Source organism: Paracoccidioides lutzii (genome assembly GCF_000150705.2).
Source record: "Paracoccidioides lutzii Pb01 unplaced genomic scaffold supercont2.10, whole genome shotgun sequence".
In the NCBI taxonomy this organism is placed as follows: Eukaryota; Fungi; Ascomycota; class Eurotiomycetes; order Onygenales; family Ajellomycetaceae; genus Paracoccidioides; species Paracoccidioides lutzii.
In genome coordinates this window covers 256,948-275,879 of record NW_015440956.1, presented here as the reverse complement: position 1 = coordinate 275,879, position 18,932 = coordinate 256,948, and the positions used below count along the sequence as shown (strand labels likewise).

At 45.0% G+C, this 18,932-nt stretch overlaps 6 protein-coding genes across 6 annotated transcripts in view; 5 read left to right on the top strand and 1 right to left on the bottom strand.

Moving 5' to 3' along the window:
* PAAG_04100 (hypothetical protein) overlaps window positions 1–1,310 on the top strand; it is a gene marked incomplete at both ends in the record, with an annotated part of 1,526 nt that extends 216 nt beyond the window's left edge. The window contains one exon of the mRNA XM_015845170.1: window positions 20–1,310. Coding sequence (XP_015699396.1) covers window positions 20–1,310 — 1,291 coding nt within the window. The remainder of the gene's footprint in view (window positions 1–19) is intronic.
* Window positions 1,311–2,272: 962 nt separating this feature from the next.
* On the top strand, window positions 2,273–4,918 carry PAAG_04099 (methylcrotonoyl-CoA carboxylase subunit alpha; the record flags this gene model as incomplete). Its single annotated transcript, XM_015845169.1, has 5 exons — window positions 2,273–2,445; window positions 2,549–2,747; window positions 2,853–2,950; window positions 3,021–4,659; window positions 4,796–4,918. The coding sequence occupies 5 exons, from the start codon at window positions 2,273–2,275 to the stop codon at window positions 4,916–4,918; spliced, it is 2,232 nt and encodes a 743-aa protein (XP_015699395.1).
* Window positions 4,919–6,400: 1,482 nt separating this feature from the next.
* Window positions 6,401–7,906, top strand: PAAG_04098 (D-arabinitol 2-dehydrogenase; the record flags this gene model as incomplete). The annotated part of the gene is made up of 4 exons (XM_015845168.1): window positions 6,401–6,863; window positions 7,064–7,133; window positions 7,204–7,629; window positions 7,726–7,906. 4 exons carry the CDS (start codon window positions 6,401–6,403, stop codon window positions 7,904–7,906), a joined length of 1,140 nt encoding a protein of 379 aa, XP_015699394.1.
* A 1,206-nt stretch (window positions 7,907–9,112) lies between these two features.
* Window positions 9,113–9,828, top strand: PAAG_04097 (hypothetical protein; the record flags this gene model as incomplete). Its single annotated transcript, XM_015845167.1, has 2 exons — window positions 9,113–9,244; window positions 9,733–9,828. 2 exons carry the CDS (start codon window positions 9,113–9,115, stop codon window positions 9,826–9,828), a joined length of 228 nt encoding a protein of 75 aa, XP_015699393.1.
* A 3,730-nt stretch (window positions 9,829–13,558) lies between these two features.
* On the top strand, window positions 13,559–15,370 carry PAAG_04094 (hypothetical protein; the record flags this gene model as incomplete). Its single annotated transcript, XM_015845166.1, has 4 exons — window positions 13,559–13,667; window positions 13,820–14,004; window positions 14,063–14,597; window positions 14,700–15,370. The coding sequence occupies 4 exons, from the start codon at window positions 13,559–13,561 to the stop codon at window positions 15,368–15,370; spliced, it is 1,500 nt and encodes a 499-aa protein (XP_015699392.1).
* A 1,356-nt stretch (window positions 15,371–16,726) lies between these two features.
* Window positions 16,727–17,384, bottom strand: PAAG_04093 (hypothetical protein; the record flags this gene model as incomplete). The annotated part of the gene is made up of 2 exons (XM_002793775.1): window positions 16,727–17,086; window positions 17,199–17,384. The coding sequence occupies 2 exons, from the start codon at window positions 17,382–17,384 to the stop codon at window positions 16,727–16,729; spliced, it is 546 nt and encodes a 181-aa protein (XP_002793821.1).
* Between the last annotated feature and the right edge of the window lie 1,548 nt (window positions 17,385–18,932).

The following is an 18,932-nucleotide window of genomic DNA, read 5'->3' as shown; positions in this document are numbered from 1 at the left end:
TTGGGGTTACTTCTTTCAGGATGATCTTGCAGAAGGCACCGTGCATTCACCAGTTTATTACATGGATCATGGACCTCACGACGCAATTGACAGTGACTCTGATTGGGAAATATTATACAGATGAGTATTTCGACGATGACCTGTCCGTAATGCATAAGCAGAACATCTTACTTCCTGGCACATCCAAAGCGAGGAAGCGGAAGCAGCAAGTGAACAAGCAGTCTAGTCCTCCAACAACTCCGACAACAAAGGAAACGATGACAGCTGATGGCACTGATGATGGCAAGGACACTAATAACCCAAACTCGTACTGCAAGATCATATATCGCTCCTCTTTCATCCAGCTAGCTGACCAAGCGGAGCTTTACAAACCGGGCACAGGTGAAAAAGTAGCCTTGCTTAAGAATTGGAGGGAGATATTTAAAGATTCTCAGCCTAAAAGAGATTTTAGGCTTCAGAAAGCAGCTTCTTGTCTCTCGCCATCGGCGTCGTTTGCGAAATCTAAATCCGGACGGAAGCGAGGGCATCGGAGGAACACGGAAAGTGGGAATGTGGATGACAAGGGTTTGAGAAATGTTGAGGTTGATGGAGATAGCGATGTTGATGTTGATATTGATGAGGAACCGGTATTGGATGTCGAACAGGATATTGAAGAGGGATCGGAGCTTGGATCGGGATCGGGAGATGATGAAAGTATAGATGAACGTGGCAGTGGGGAAAGACTTACACCGCCACCGTCCTTCCTATCCGCATCCCAGCAAGTTATTTACGAGGAATCAAGAGCAAAACCGACTCAGCCATCCCGCAATAATAGTCGCAACAACAATGGCGACAAAAGCCATCTTGACCGCCGGGGATCGTATCTTAAATCCGTAATGTCAGCCGTAACAGAAAACGATGGTCCAGAATCAGCGATTCCCGGTTTCAGTTACCGTTCCATTCATTCAAGTCCGCAGAATGAGCAAGGATATGAAGGAGAAGAGCTTGAAGAACCCGACAGGTTGATCCAAGATGGCTATGAAGCTGACATCGGCGAGATTAATAATATCCATGGTTTTGGACAGGGACATTCTCCTACCCCCTCGCAACAACTGAAACGAAAGGCCTCTAGCCCTCTCCCTAGTACGGATGGAAGTGTGGATGGGAAGGAGAGGTCGAAACGAGCTGCGACGGCGGAAAAGCTGGATGGCGATGGCAGGTACAATAAGAAGGAGAATGCGAGGATGGGCGTGGGTAAGAAAATAGCTAAAGATGTTCAGGTTCAACCTGCGACTGGAACTGCGCGACGGTCTTTGAGGGAGAGGAAGTAGTTGGATTAGGGGAGGTAGGCTATATGATATAATATGGTATAAGACGTTATGATAGTTGATGTTTCGGATAGGTCATTGGGGTGGGATTTAGTGAATGGGTGGATATTTCGAGGCAGTTTATCATCTTGTTTTGCTGATTTTCATACTGTTATGGGGCGGGTGGCTATGTCGAAGAGGGAATACGTTGGACATATAGAGTGAAGACTTCTTTCTATAATTACAGTCTAATTGTTTACTCATTTTCTTTCCTTTCCTTTCCTTTCCTTTCCTTTCTTTTCTTTTCTTTTCTTTTCTTTTTTTCAAATTCAAATTCAAATCCATAGAGCTAGTTCGAGGGAGAGGGATTTCAATCAGCTGTTAGTGTCGGGATTGTGAGACTTGGTGATTTATTTATTGATCCTTTCATGATGTTATGGCAATGATGATGATGTGCTATTAAGAACAGCGGATCTCACCATCATCATCATCATCATATTCTTTAAACTATCAAAATTCAATTGATGGATCATGTAAGTGAGAATCATTAGCAGCTATTCACTAACAGCTGGTATGTTACATTTATTTATCTCCACCCTCGATGCACTCCCCCACTTGACTATTGCCAAGCCGTTCCTCCGCAATTCGGTTAATCTTGCCATTCCGCTCTCTGCCCGCCATTCCCCACGTGGAGCGTCGGAGTCTTGGCTCGACTAGGTGTTTGTTTGCGCTTTCCGTCGGCGAAAAACAATCAAAGCAATGGCCAACTCTTCAACCGCTTCAACGACATCCTCAATATTTACACCGTGCCGTCATAGTTCATGGTGTATGCGATTTCATTGCTCACCACCATCTCGTTTTAATATATATATTTTGATTTAATTAATTTATTTTCAAATTGGTTGTCGTCTTCTCCGGAAGAAACGGCTCCTTTTTTTTCTCCCTCACCTGGGCGTTGATTGGCTGTGGAACCAGTGCCTGCCCCAATGTCATTTATCGCTCGACTACCGGCCACCACCTCCCGCCTGGGATCGAGGGCAGCGGTTCTCAAACCAGCCTCAGCAACAGCAGCAGTTCGCGCCAGTTCGTCACTGTCAAGTGGCCCCGAGAGCAGATCGCTCAATTCCATCCTCATCGCCAATCGCGGCGAGATCGCCCTGTGAGTTAAACAAATCGTCCCACCACTATCACAATGGTAAACCGTACATACAGTGCGCATAGATGGATGACGAAAGGAAAGAATCTTACGTATACCTTCACAGACGAGTGGGACGAACAGCTTCACAGCATGGCATTCGCGTAACGACTCTATACACAGACCCGGACGCCAGAGCCCAGCACGCGTTGAGCTCCCCATTCTCATTTAATGTGGGCGAAACATCAGCGTATCTCGACGGTGACCGCATTATTGAAATAGCGAAGAAGGAAGGGTGCCAGGGTATACATCCCGGTTACGGTTTTGTGAGGAATATTTATTTCATTTTCCTTTTGCTCGCCCCGAGTTGGGGATTAAGGGCAATGTTGTATGGACCACAAGACTGACAGTGAGGTTTATATTGTTTGTAGTTGAGCGAGAACTCGACGTTTGCGCAAAAATGCACCCAGGCTGGATTGGTCTTCATTGGACCGCCACCTAAAGCTATTGAGGCGATGGGTGATAAGAGGTATGTAGGGACATATTCCTTGGATGTGCTGCATAATCTCTGTGGGCACATGCTTATTTGCAATGAGTAGTCGATCAAAGGAAATTATGACAACAGCTGGCGTCCCATGCGTTCCCGGCTATCACGGAGAAAACCAAGATATGGATTTCCTCGAGGCGGAGGCGGAGAGGATTAAATTCCCTGTTCTAATCAAAGCGGTCAAGGGAGGTGGTGGCAAGGGAATGCGCATCGCAAGCTCCAAAGAGACATTCCGGGATCAACTTATCTCTGCTAAATCAGAGGCGATGAATTCATTTGGGAATGACACAATGCTGGTTGAGAAGTATATTACGACCCCACGACATATCGAGGTGCAAGTGTTTGCAGATAAACATGGCAACTGTGTGGCGTTAGGTGAGAGAGATTGCAGTATCCAGCGACGTCATCAGAAGATCCTCGAGGAGTCCCCTGCGCCGCATTTGCCTGAAGCTACGCGGAAGGATCTTTGGGATAAGGCGCGTGCAGCGGCATTGGCTGTTGGTTACGAAGGAGCGGGTACTGTGGAATTCATCTTTGATAATGACACTGGGGAGTTCTTCTTCATGGAGATGAATACCCGGTTACAAGTCGAGCATCCGGTTACGGAAATGGTTACGGGGCAGGATCTGGTTCACTGGCAGATTTTGGTTGCGGAAGGTGCACCTTTGCCGTTGACACAGGATGAAATTGAAGCCATCATGTCGACAAAGGGCCACGCCATTGAGGCGCGAATCTACGCTGAGAATCCAGATCAAGGATTCATACCGGACTCCGGCCGTCTGCTACACGTTCGAACCCCAGAAACGACAGAGGATGTGCGGATTGATTCTGGTGTCATTGTTGGAGATGAAATTTCGTCGCATTACGATCCCATGATCTCGAAGTTGATAGTCCGAGGATCAAACCGGACCGAAGCTCTACGGAACCTAGAAATGGCGCTGGAGCAATATGAAATCGCAGGACCCATCACCAACATAGAATTTCTGAAGCGGGTCTGCAGGAATCCAGACTTCGTCTCCGGGAACGTGGAGACGGGGTACATCGAGAAGCACAAGGGAGAACTGTTTGCCAAGGAACCCCTTGAAGATGAGGTTTTGGCACAGGTTGCATTATCTTGCCTTCTCAACGACGCGAGCGGTGCGAAGGTGGCGGGTCCAGCTGGGGAAACGGTTGGGTTTAGTCCTGCATATCAAGAGCGGCAGTTTGCGTTCGTAGAAGCCGCACAGACACCCTCAGAAACCACAGCGAGCACTGCGCCTTTTAACGTCCAAATACAACAAACGGGCGATGCAACATTCAACATTGTCGTGAATGGAAAGAGTTTTGAGAACGTCAAGGTTGAGCAGCAACATTCTGCCCCGTCTTCTAACGTTATCGCCTCGTTCTTCCCACATACGAGACTTAACACGACAATTATTCGCGATGAAGATATTATCACCGCATTCCAACGGGGGAGGCAATATCGGTTGAAGATCCCGCGGGCGAAATGGATGGAGAAGGCGTTGAGGATTAAGGATACGGCGAATAGCGTGTTGGCGCCGATGCCATGTAAGATATTGCGGGTGGAAGTTGCGGAGGGGGCGACGGTGGTGAAAGACCAGCCGCTCGTGGTTATTGAGAGTATGAAGATGGAGACTGTCATCCGGAGTCCGCACGATGGGACGATTGAGAAGATTGTGCATAAGGCTGGGGTAAGTCTTTACACCTTAATTTTCTTTATCTTTTGTTACTGCTTGCCGCTTCCGCTATTCTACGGGCGTTCCCCAATAATATATCCGGGAGAACTTTCCGTTGCACCCATCCCCTCCAATCCCCCGGTTTTCTCAGGCTTTATTTGTGGTTTCTGCTTTGGCTATCACTGCCATCCATGCACATGGGATACAACCATACAACTCCAACATAAAATCCGCACTTAATCACCCACTAACCGGTGCCAACTACGACATTTAGGACATATGCAAAGCGGGGACAGCGCTTGTCGAGTTTGCAGACGCTTCCTCTGGGTCTGAGAAGGCTTCTTAGTCTATATATAATCTATTCGAAATTGCAGTGACGCGGTGAGCAATTGCCTTCTGGCCACTTAATATGTCGATACGTGATGCGCAATGGGGTTCTTTCTGATATGGACATTGGATACAGCACTCATTATCATCCGACATCATTGTTGAGAGGATGTTTTAAGTTTGGACGACTTTTTAACAGGAGTTCAGGAATATGTCTCATAATATTTTTTATTTTTTATTTTTTTTTTTCCCCGATTTGCTATGTATGTATGTACGTATATAGAGTAAGGGGAAATACCATGTTCATATGGATGATGAAGTTTTCTATGTTATTTTTGGCATGAAGAGCAAAGCAGTAGTAACTATCTGATTTTAAAAGAGTTTGGGATGATATTGAAAATCACAACTGACAAATTAACCTTGAAGTAATTATTAATCTGATAAGAAACCGTGTTTCTAAGAAGAGAAATCTTAAGAGATGAGCTTACAAATAATATTTCCACAGTGTATAAGAATTGGAGAATGATTAAGAAGAATTTCAGCTGGTTGCTGAGCAGGTGTTGAGCTCCCTTCCCATGCGGATTTCAAAACTGCGGTCAACATTTTGAGCAGGCAGCTCACGCGGAGGCAAACGCATACAACAACGATTTCAGTGGATTTTCATAAAGAGAAAGGTCTCGGCGTTTCCCTTAAGTGGCGAATGAGACGGCATTAGTTAAAATAGCATGACATCTGAAGCTCCATGAGTCGCCTCTTGCTGCTAGACTGAGGGTCTTTTCGGGGCTGTTCACCGTCTAGCAAGAGCCTGGCTCTTTTGGAAGCTCTATGGTCTCTCCTCTCGCACATCTCCCACGCCGGGCTCCAAATGTCTTGATAAGTTCCAAGATTGGAGAGAGTTCGTCATCTGATCCGACGATCCTCCAAGGTAGCCGACGGAGTAGTTAGTTATCATTAATAATCGATGCCGTTGCTAGATTGGTCGCACGCAGATCCGTTGAGCAATGCTTTCCCCTGCGAGAAATATCTTTGACATCCATCTGATGTCGGATAAAAGAGGAATTGAGTTTTCAATTAAGACAATGCCCGTTTTCTTGGAATTTGATATTTATATTTGTTAATTGAATTGGTTCGGGCTTTTGCGCTGAACTGTTTTCCCCGTGGGGAGATATCCCGCATTCTCCAGCCCGCAAGGTGTTTCCAGACTCCATTGGGCCAAATCCTGGTGAGTTTTGTTCCTCGGTGACGGATGTCATAATTATCCCAATTTTCCAGATGTTTGGCAAACTATAATTCCCGACCCTGAAACCCTATTCCTACATCGTTTATATCAATGCCAAATACCCCTGTATGTCAACATGACTAACTCTTACTTTAATGCAGGATACCTTACTGATAAAACCATCCCAATCTCATCACAGTAAAAGGTATCATGTTCAAGCCATCAATTATCTGCCAGGCAGTTCATCTTTCCTGCCATGGCTCCAGGAGCACGGCAGCTGCTACACGGTGCACGTCCAGGCGTTCTCTCGCCCGCTGCATCTCAACAACCCCTTCTTTAATGGACAAGGGTAGAGACAGCAGAAGGGGTAAGGGAGATGATGACCCTTTCAAGAAGTCGAGCACTGCTGCGGCCGCAGAAGATACCGCAGACCACGAGGGTATCTATGCCCGGACAGACGAGAGTGTTCGTGTAGAATATCCTGAGGCCCACGAGATGCCCCGTACTCCCATCGTGCTGGGCCGTGGTGGCATACATTTCAAGCGGACGCTGGCGTCTTTCTCATTGGAAGGGCGCGTTTCTGTCGTTACGGGCGGTGCCCGCGGGTTGGGGTTGGTTATGGGACAGGCGCTCGTGACGTCGGGATCTGAACTTGCCATTGTGGACTTGAATAGTACGTAATACAGATGGCAGTGACTTTTGCTCCTTTACTATCTCTCCGTTTTAGACATTTTATATAGCTGCTGGATGGCAGCAATGTAATGTACTCCTATCCACCTGTCCCCTTTATCAGCCATGTGACAACGCATGTATATGACCGCATCTCTATTGCTGTATCTAGATCTACTTCATATGCTAAGTATATAATATCAGAGGAGGAAGCAGATGTGCAGGTACAGAAACTGTTGGCGCAGCATAAGGAGGAAAATCCAGGCATTGAAGTGTAAATTTTTACCCCCTCCCTGAAAACAACGGCCCTCTCTGTCCTAAGTCTAACCATCCCGATTCTCCAGCATGCCCAAAATAACCTCCCACTATGCCGACGTCGCCAACCCCGACTCCGTAAATGCCTGCATCTCCAACATCCTCGCCTCCCACAACCGCATTGACAATCTTGTCACTTCCGCCGGCTTCACCGAAAACTTCGACGCAATCTCTTACCCATACGACCGCATGAAGAAATTATGGGGTGTAAACGTCGACGGTTCCTACCTGTTCGCTGTAGGTGTTGCAAAACACTTACTCGAGCGCAAGTCTCCCGGCTCCATCGTCATGATCGGTAGCATGTCCGGTTCCATCGTCAACGTACCACAGCCGCAAGCCCCGTACAACGCGGCGAAGGCGGCCGTACGGCATCTCGCTGCGTCGTTGGCGGTTGAATGGGCGAGTGCGAATATTCGGGTTAATTGTATTAGTCCCGGGTATATGTTGACAGCGTTGTCAGTTCTTTTATTTCCTTCTTTCTTCCTCGTCTTGTTTGAGACGACGGCCCCTACTCCGCCTACATAAAACTAACCATAGTCACACGAACCCAGAACCCGCAAAATCCTTGACGATAACCCGGACCTCAACCGCCAATGGACCTCTCTCATCCCACAGGGAAAAATGGGTGTTCCGGAGGACCTCATGGGTGCCGTCACATTTCTGCTCAGCGATGCGAGCAAGTATATCACCGGTGCTGATCTGAGGGTTGATGGCGGATATACCCTTACGTAGGCATTGATAATGATACTAATAGAGATAGTAATAATAATAGTGAGGGTAATAGTACTTACTGCGTTGGTTTGGGCGTTTTAAAACCTTTCTTCTGTTTGATTTAACCTCTCCTTGCTGCCTTTTATTTTTATTTTTATTTTTTTTATAGTTCAGTTTGGATAATTTGAGGCATTGTAACGGCTTTTCTTCGTACTTCAAATATAAAGCGGACGTCTGCTGACTGCCCCTCTAGTTGTTATTGATGTTTCTGAGAGTGTTTGCGATATTTTCCCTGCCATTCGTACTTTTCTACTACTGTATATTTTACTTAACCAGTTATCATCTTCTAGATTATTAACGACCATGGCCTGTTGGTTCCATGCCCTTCATATCTTTCCCTAGAGTTGAGTTTGTTCTATTGTCAACCTAGAATCAACAATGCAAACAAATCGCACAGCATTTATTTTTCTGCCCAGCTAACAAATGTATCCCGCGTATGGTCATTGGTCCGGGAATCAGCCCCTCAAAACCTTCACAAATCCCCACTCCACAACAAGAAAAAAATACGGGGGTTAGAGCTTGGGGGTCACCCTGGATATGAAATGGGTTTTATTTTTTTTTTTTTATTTTTTTTTATTTTTTTTTGGGGGTGTGTGTGTGTGTGTGTGTGTGTGTGTGGTCAAGTATGAAATCGTCAATTGGCTATTAAGTGGAGAACGCTAGGCAAATTTTCAGAGCTTATCTGATTAATGAGTGTTGCTGGTGGGGTTACAGATACCCTCAGGGTTTGTGAACAGCCTCTACTTCTACATTATTACGGAGGAAGCTCTGAGCGGGTCTTCAAGGAGATCTAATTGTTGTTGCTTCGGATTATTGCTCCTTCACACTTGATATATTGTACAGTCCATGCACTGTATCATGAAAGCAGTAGGTTTGCCTCCTGCACTATTTCATTCTTCTCTGAGGAACTGTATGAAATAAATATATACAATGGAAAATATTCATGCAAATGAATGTTCAATTCAGTCTATCAACTGTTCACCTTGATCCAAATCACAATCAGTTAAAGCAATGATGCCAGGCGCTCTAATTTAGCTTTATGGCAACCGTGGAACCAACTCCCCATGCAAAAACTTTAAAATAAGACAGGTCTTATTGGACAGTTTTTGAGAAATCTGATAAGATAAAACTTGAAGTATATGAGAAGCTCAATTCTACCATTCAGACATGGCTGCAGGACTTCAGACCGCTACTATTCTAGGCAAAATATATTTGCCAACGGAATATGCAGATTTGGAGAGGGTGATTGTCCGGCGACGGCTAGAGCAGGAGACATTGCACAAGGGACGTTGGACCCGGGTAGAGGGCGGCGGACACTAATTATGTCTGTGCCTAAGTAAGCTTTTAAAATTGACATTGCTTTTCAGTGAATGGGTGTGAACATGGATTTGAGTATATTATCTACGTACGTCCCAGAGGGAGATGATGGATTAAAAGGAGTCTACATGAAGAATGTTTCAATTCAGTCTCAGCCAATCTTTAAAATAAAGGGGTCATATAGAATGGAATGCCACTGCTCTTCCAAATAACTGCCTTGGAACATCAATTCGGGTCGCATCTGTATCCACCAGGGCATTTATTAGATATTGCCAAATTTTTCTGCCACTTGTGTTTGACAGTTTTAAAATACTCTATTGTTTAGCTTTGGCGTATTTAATATCAACAGGCGTGAATCAAGAATATCGAAAATCAACTTGGGCGGTTGGTTCAACCACCCCTAGTTAAATTAACTCTCAAAAGAAATATCAAAATAATCCACAATGTGAAATCCCACCCCAAATCTTAAGAAATGTAACAACATTTCCGAGAACCATTACACTGGCTACAGGATTAGAGGAAACAGCAGCTCCCTAGGTGGTTTTCAACCACGCTACGATGCTTGATTCGTTCTTGTTGGCCTAGATTGATGTTTGAGGGTATTAACTAGTGGACTCATGTCCCAACAGTAAATGCTCAATCTTCCTCCTCCATAAAGAAACGATAGGCCCTAAATAGATTCTGTCCATTAGCATATATATATATATATATATATATATATATACATATGTCTATCAAGCGTAAATATAAAGTGGTTGGAATGTGCCATCTGACTAGTACTGGAAGCCACTGATGGAGCTCACCCCAGCCAGCAATTCCTTCTGTAGGTCCGCCCTCTGCCAGCTCTCATTAGAGCCAAGTGAGGGAAATGAATCGCTCTTCCTCGCTCCCAGAAGGTTAAAAGACAAGCAACAGGGTTGGTTGAAAATAAAACTCGGAGTGGAACAAAGGAGTCTGATAGGGTTATGCTAATCTGGACACGCAAACCGTATGAGAATCCCAGACCGTTCCCTGTCCATTCCATTCCATTGCCACCACCACCATAAACTAGGTGGGGAGAGGGAGAGCATCTTGAATGTGGCGGTCCAGAGGTGAAACTCGATTAACCGCTATTTGACGATAGAAGCACTGAGTGGTCCAGGAAAAAGGAGGGAGTCAGGACGAGATTCGTATCCTGATAAACAAGCGGCCAAGTTGAACTCTTTAACGTTAGTCACCTCCCACAGGCCGGGTATGCCGTATATCATTGGCAGAGTTTTGCGTTCAGCCAAAAGCCCTGCGAAGAGTCGAAGCAAAGTGAAAGAAGTGTGGCTGGAAATGAGGGTTATTCTGCTTGTTTACTCCGTCCAATAATACAGTTGGTGACTCCTCGTTCTCCTTTCTTTCAGAGTTAGCTATCGAGTTACTCCGTGCTGATCAGCGCCATATCTCCACATTCAACAATCAAGTTTCTTCAAGAAGGTTTGTCGACAAAAGCCCTTAAGAACAGCACAACGCTATTGATCCGCGGTTTTCACCATGGAATTACCTCGGCGGTCCAGACTGATCGACATTGATATCCTGCAGGCGGAAGAAGTAAGCCAGGGGAAACGGAACTCAAACTAAAACACAAGAAAGGTTGACTGTCAGAGTTGTCATATCAAACGTTGCAGAGTGTAGAATCTCATTGGCTTAGTATTCTCTGATCATTGTTCTTGTTCTCCTGCTATTTATTCTCTGCAGGTTATTTTGAAGCTATTTATAATTAAAAGTTGCCCCATTTCTCCACCCCAAATTCTTGTATATCTTTCTACTGCTAATTTACAATACAAAACTCAATTTGGTAGCGTGTTTTAGAGCAAACTAGTTCCGAAATTCACAAAAATAAGGAATAAAAGGAAGAGCGGGAGTTTTGACGTAGTTTTTGGTGGGTATTCTGTTAATCGGCCGCACGAAGGTGATTCACGTCTACATGTCACAAGGCAAGGCTGGTCTCAGCGAATCAGCCACTGCAGACGGGACCGGCGTGCTTCTTATTTATTATTTATTACTTATTTACTTATTTATTTATTTATTTATTTATTTATTTATTTATTTATATTTATATTATTATTATTATTATTATTATTATTATTATTTACTGAACGCATGATCAAGATGAACGAAGGGCACCCTTGAATTAATCGTAACGTACTCAGCAGCTATGTATCAACTCCGGTTCCTGGGAGGTATTTATTTCCACGAGCGGCGCTGGGCACCAATCAAATCCCCAACTTCCAGTTGCATTATTTTCTTGCACAAAACTGCAAGGTCCAAAGCCATGTTTGGGAGTTCAACTGTCCAAGGAGAAAAAAGTCCTCAAGCAATTAGCATGGAACACGCTATCTTTCTAGAAGCAGCGTGGAAAATATTCCCGCCATCTCGTCTAAGCGAAAACCTAGCGCACGTTGGTCAGGGATAACCCGGGCTTATGAGGGTTGTCCGCGTTTCTAGACCTTTTGTCCACAGGCTTTCATCCATCCGCCACTGATCCACTCCATGCCGCAACCAAAAAGCGCGGTAAAACGCGGTTCCCTCTGGAGATGGAATACGGTCCGCATGGATGCTGGAGAGATGTGATGGTAACCCGGAATCAACAACCCAACTTGTTATCGTCGTCTTTACTGCTTGTTCTCATCTTAGCTGTCTGATTCAGTTCGCGTCCACGAAGGGTAGTTACAAGACTGCAACCACGGCGTTCGTTGCAGCTGAATAGTGCTGACGAGAAATCATGTTAATCAAATAACATTCCCGGTTAGTGAAGTGACATAGGAGCAGATCTGATGCAACGATCCAGTTTTCAACACTATTTCCCCCGGATTATTTGCCCTGATACTGTAAATAGAATAATAGCCTTCTTCTTCTTCTTCCTTCCGTTGCTCCATTGCTATCTTTCTTTCTCTTTTGAATATTCTTCATCCCCTTCCCTTTTTATTATTAGGTGTTTTGCTCTTTATGCATCGTGTAGTAATTGTTCCATTACTGTTTCGCAGTTTTGCTATTTCCTTATGACATGATTGCCTGTTACCTAATTGCTTGTCCGTCGTGTCCTAGTGCTGCCTGCGGTATTGAGACCACATGACTAGCCGACTTTGTCTCTGTTGATTTCAATCTCGACTCTGCATCTGCATTCTCCTCCGCTTTCTCCCTGTCCTATTATTTGGCTCCTCTTCCTTACCTGTAGCTGCAGCGTCCTCCTATATTTGTTCATCTTTGCCTTGGGTACACCATTCAGCATTTGACTTTGCTTCCCGTGCCTCTGTCATCTTCAACGGAGCTGTCCATAGCCGTCCATCGCTGTCCAATCCCTAGCACTTAAATTTGCCATCGAACCCTAACCATCTCTCCGGTTACTTTGGCGCTTGCTCGTCTGGTCCCCGAACTCTTTGTTTCAGCTGCTGCGCTCTTCCCGGGGCAGCTGTATGGTTCGAGGCCTTGCAAATCCTTGATGACATGCTGAAACAGGACTACACTGTAGCTCCTTGTCGACGCTGTTGAGTGACTTGAATCACCGTCGACACCACCGTCTCAGTGCTGGTCTGGAGCCGCAGTCTCAAGGAGGCACAGCAACAAACAACAAGCAAATCACATTAACCTGACCGCTCAATTTCAATCATTTGCCACTTCTTTGCGTCAATTTATTCTTTCTTCCCCTGTCGCTCCAGCAATCCCCCCGCCCCAAGTCCCACATCCACCGACGAGGTCACCTGGACAAGCTCACGTGAGACCAACTCCCAAACCGTTTCCTCCGTCCATAAACTCTCACTTTTTTCCAGCCATCCCATCCTGTCTGTATACTGCTCCCATTTCTTTTACCCATCTTCTCTGTGTGACCGCATGCTTGCTCTCACATCCTCTTGCTGCATCATCATTTCAAATTAGGCTGTTCCATGTGTCCGGCTGTGGAATGCTCTGTCCCAATCTCCATACACCTGCTGAACCGTGAGGTTCAGCTGCTCTCAGTCCAGTATCTGTTTCTCCTTGTCTGGTGTTGATCTGTTTTACTTTTGCTGTCTTCTCTCACTGCCAATCTTTTTTCTTCTCTCCCCCACACAACCCCACCTTCTCACAAGTTACGACGATTCTTCATTTTTGCTCGCACCTATTCTCTTCCAACATTGTATACCTATGACAGTTTTTGTGTGTGGTTTTAGAATTTGTTGAGTTTGCCTAATCCTTATTCATGAAGATACTTTAGTTGTGTGGCTGTCAAACTGAAGAGAAGTGGATCTTGCGATTTTGGGTCTGGCAGTCTTTGTTATCTTAGTGGTTGTTGCCATGACGGAAGCTTTACCCAAAGGTATCGTCTTGCACACCGCACGTATTAGTTCCGAGATCGAGAACTTTGGCGGTATAGACGCTGAAGATCTCGCAAAGTTATGGCGAGGTAAGGATAATTTCCATTTTCACATTCTCAAGGACCAAAGAAAGCAAAGAAAGAGCAAGTATTCCTGGATATAAGAGGAAAAGAATGTGCGGTTTAAAAAAACTAAGTGGAGAAACCTTAATATATTCTGACGCCTTTCTTTCGTGTGCCAGTCTACACCACCAACAGGTCCACTTTGAAGGAAGATGAGGGGAGGCGATTGGAGAATCTATTCTGGAGAATATGGAGCAACCAATCCATTTTCCGTTCTCTTCAAGGCACCACGTTAGCTAGACTCTTCTTACATATCGCTGAAGGAGAAAGCATTACCAGATTGAGCCCGCGAAGGTTACGAGAAGTACGTTGGCCCGGATGGAGAATACGAATTTAAGAGGAAGGCCTTCTGATATTCTTAGGTCTCTCAATCAACGCCGCGGATTTCGTCAAGACGACAAACCCCAGCTTCATCTACTAAATGCCTTCAGCCACAGAGTCCCACCCCAAAAACCACTCTAAGAAATAGCCTAAGGGTATCTCGAAAATCATCAGGACCTGCGAGTCGGACACCGCTGCCTCCTCCCATCTTGAAGAAGCCGCGTCAAGTATCTGATGAGTCGCAGAAGACCCCAAGATCTTCTGTGATTAATAGTATTGAGGGTGGCATGTCACATAAGTCACCTACGTCGCCCTCACTAATCGTAGGTCATGAATCTCCTATGGGAGAATCCGCATCTGAGAGGCCACAAAGGAAAAAGACTACGTTTGCAACAAATTTGACGACTAGGGAAGTTGAGCCAGTCCCAGTGCCAGTGCGAAAGAAATCTTCTTCGCCCATTTCAGTGCTTGTAGATTCAAGACATATACCAAGCGCTTCATCCTCAAGACCAATTCAAGACTCGGATTCCTACGGGCCATCTGCGTCTAAAGAGCAGAAAATTCTATTACCAGACGGTGAGACATCCTTTTTTCTTTCTTAAATTCTCACTTCAGAATAGCAATCCATCCAGCCACACTGGATATTGTTGTCCTAACACTGGAGTTTTTAAGATGCAGGATCCGCAATGTCCATAAGTCCTACCCCAACCTACACAAACCCACACCCCTGGCTGGGTCTAGCTACGCAGCGACGGGGTCCTACCTCAAACTCCACATCGCGTCCCGCAGCTACCGTTCCAAGCAAATATAGGCACGAGCAATGGGCTCAGCTACAGAAGTGCAGCAATAGCTCGTCTACCGCGCAAGATGTGCAACCGTCTGGAGTTACCTTGGTAGACAAGAATTTCCGTGCGCGCTTCGTTGAGAAACGATCACAAAAGTCACGCACACCATCTTTCACTAACGTAGGCAGTTTGTTATCCATGAAAGGAGATAACAAGGAGAACACTATCACAACAGCTATGTCAAGAAATATGGACCCTTCGCACTCTCAGGATTGTCAATCACCTGGTAGAGTGAACGCGATAGATTCTAAACTTGTTGGAAACGGGGGAATTATATCAGAAGGAGAATCCCGTACGCAACAACCACCTTTTTTAGACAAATATTCGACAAAGGAGAATGATGAAGATGATATAGATGGAGAGTGGGAGGATATCGATAGTATGGACGGCCTCGGAGAAACAGATTCATCACAGCCATCGCAGCAGCAACCACAAGCGCCATTCCCGAAAGCGGCACCCGATGCTAATCCCTTCGCAACTCTCCAACAGAGTCAATTAAGCTGATCGGTCAGGAAGGGATTATAGATGTGGCGAAGAAGAGGAAAGGGAAATATATATGATATGCTGAATAAAACAGAGGGAAGGGCAACCAATTGATGAGACGGGGAAGCTAGAACACGTAGCAACATGCTATGCACGTCGAAAGTACCACACCATAGTCATCAACGTGATCGGAATATGCAAGAATTCGTGTTTTGAGAAGCGCCTGGATGATATAGTTTTAGGAGTACAATATTTTTACTTCTCTCCCAACGATCAGAATGGATGGTACTGTTCCATACATCCTTGAAGCGGAGTTTAATAATAAAAGCGCCCTTCCTTTCGACATCGAATTCAGATTCGAGATGAGAACAGCCCTGGGAGTCCAAGGACTGGCGATAATTAACTCTAAACCCATCCCACACAACTAGTTAATCAGCGAGTTAACAGCCAAGATACGTGACTAAAGAGATTTCTACCTCAACCATATAACTAGCTAGCCGCAAGATATTTCTCAACTTGGGGAGGTGGGGATCCAATCAGCGATCGCCTTGTAATAAGAGTTCCATGCGGACATGTATGGACACTGATGAACACATATAATAATTACAGTATATCATAAAAACATGGCAGTATATATATGTGAATATCCATATAAATACCTTCTAATCAGTCCATATTTCTGACACTCGATCAGACACTCAAACATAACTGTGAGAATTATTGGCATGTGCAATGTATATGTTCTGTCAAGTTGTATTCAACTGCAAGGAAAGAAGGGATATATCGGAAAGGGAGAAAAAAAATCAGAAAGCATATTGATAGTACTCATCTGTTCCATCTTTTGTCCTTGTCTATCTTACTCTGTACTTTCAATGATATACTCTGCAGAGGATGCAAAGTTAATAATACAGACATTGTTTTGTTAATCTCATATATCTCTACATGATTGATCAGTATCTTCATCAACAACATGATACACTCTGAATTTATGATAAGAAACCGCATTTATATCTTCTGTTGAAGCCAACGAGTTACAAACTTAATAATGTGTTAGAATTTTGACATGACGTTGTTTATGAAACATTAGGACCTATAAAAAAAAGCAGCTAGGTATAAAAAAACAAAGATAACATGCATAAAATAGGGATGATAATTAAAATGCAAGAAGATCATAGAGCTCTAAAAAAAAAAAAAAAAAAAAAAAAGAAAAAGAAAAATTCAACTTCCGCACCTTGGGTATGCAGATAATCAATCCTTGGGGCTCATTAAGAGCAAGTGGTATGCAGAGCGCAAAAAGCTGACGGCAGCTGAAATCCAGCCAAACATCCCAAAAATCTAGGGATGAAGACGACAAGGAAATAGAAATCGCTCCCTCCCTCAAATCTGGCCCATCTCACTATCCTTCTTCTCGGCCCTACTTCCCTTCCCACACTTCCAATACCTAACTCCCGCCCAGACCGCGGTAGCAGTCCACAGCGCCAAATTCGCCATATCCACCCAAACGGAATTCTTCATGCGAATGAGGTCCACATCTCCTTCCGTCGCCTCCTTGGAAATGTACATCTTGCCAAAGATGCCGAAGAGCGTGAGCCAGAGGATGCTGATGATGCTGTCAAGCATGAGGTTGGGAAGGTTGAAGCGGGGAAGCAGAGCGAGGGGACCTGATATCACGAGGGGAATTATAAAGTAGATTATGGCGAAGAAGGAGGAGAGGGTGCCTAGGGCAGTGGCATAGGTCTATTCTTTTGTTTTAGTAAAAACACTTGTATTTGGGATTGGGGTGAGGGGAGATGTAGGTGTAGACTGGACGTGGAAGGGGAAGCAGAAGGAGAAAGAGAGTACAACATACCCATTTGGGATCATATGGTTTACCATCCTTGTGCTGTTTTAGGAGATCTTGCGCATACAGGCCGATGACAGCGATGCCAAAGACGAACTGCAGGAAGCGAAGAAAGCATCCGACAACTGTGCCGATGGTAGAGCCGACGCTGTAGCGCTTCCTGACGCCGTCAAGGATGAGAGTTTTGAAACTCATGGCTGAGGTTTCTTTGGACGTGTGGGAACTTTATGTGCTTTCCTTTTCTTTTCAAAAGGGTTGCTTTCGTTTTCCTTGGAGAGTGCTGGTGGGTGACTCTACAAGTTCGACTTTGTTTTTGCGCTGGCGAATGTTGGATATGCCAAGAACAGGTGGGTGAGCAGGCTAAAGGCAAGACTGAATTATCTTCGCCTTAGACGCAGTGTGTAGCCTGATTGTCTGAGTGAATGGCGTTTTATCTTCCGGTGAATCTCCTCAGTGGATCTCCGAAATATCAGGGCAAAAGCAGTGAATGATGCCGACAATAGCGAGTGGGCTTCCTGATGCACCGCGGTTTCAAAGTTGTGATCCAGGATGAGGAGAGAAGTGAATGGATCGATATTGTTATATGGACGTACAGAAATCCAGCATGTTGTCGTGAAATAGGGGCCGTTTTAAGGTTGTTGTTTCTATAGATTGGGAGAGAGTGCACGGCACTTCTGTTATTCGCTTGATATTAAAAACTCCTTTTTCTAACGCGCGATATGTTCCTATCCCGGCGAACTTGCAGCAAGGAAAGGCGAAGAAGAACAGAATTGAAATGCTCGCAAATGTGTGTACACAGTACAACAACAAACAGAGGCAGAGAGAATGAGATATTACAGGGAAGAGATGACCAGAATGAGGGAAAGAGGCAGCCCGCGCAACAGTCAAGACGAGACAAGAGAAGAGAGAGAAGGAAAGAGAAAAAGAGAAAGAAAAGAGATGGTTGCGTATTTCTGACGGAGACAAAAGAGTAGAGAGAGAAAGAGAAAAGTTCTTATATATCTGATATGTGTTGGATGAGGCGTAGGAAGTTAAGCTTCTGGTCTGCGGGCCGATTGAAGCCATTCTTCCTTGGGGTCATGCAACATCACATCATCATCATCATCATCATCATCCTTCATTGATTTGAAGAAACAAATATAAGCTACCTATGAAGGTGCAGACAGACTTACGGCATGACACGCGGGGTAGGCAGATTGTAGCAGAAAAGGACCCGTTGGCGAATCGTCTTTTGAGATGCCCCCCCCGATGGAACCCTTGAAGCAAAACAAGAAACATCCCGAGTTGTCTAACAATAGACCAAAGGAGGAAGAAAACAATGGATGGGCAGGCAGGTGGTTTCTCCGAGTTCCTCATGAAAAGGACAATCTCCATTGCATCCCCGCCAGTTACACTACTGGAAGATCATCGTATTGGTTAGCAGATGCTACAGAAACAAACATCTGTCGTTTGTGGTCTTGGATGGTCGAAGGATATCGGTTGGCTGTGAGCTGTTGAAGATGTGAAGGGGAGTGGATTTCCCAAGGTTTGAGATGCAACAATGAGAAGACTGCTTTAAGCGCCCGACGAAAGTCACTTCGCAATACATAAAAATACGATTGCAGGCGCCGTTGAGAAGGATGATACAACCATAAAATAATGAAGAATATGAAATATACAACCACCCAACCAAGCTGTCTGAAAGAAATCATTTGTTATGCACCCCATCTATTGGTTGGCAATGACCTTTAACCAAACCCCCCC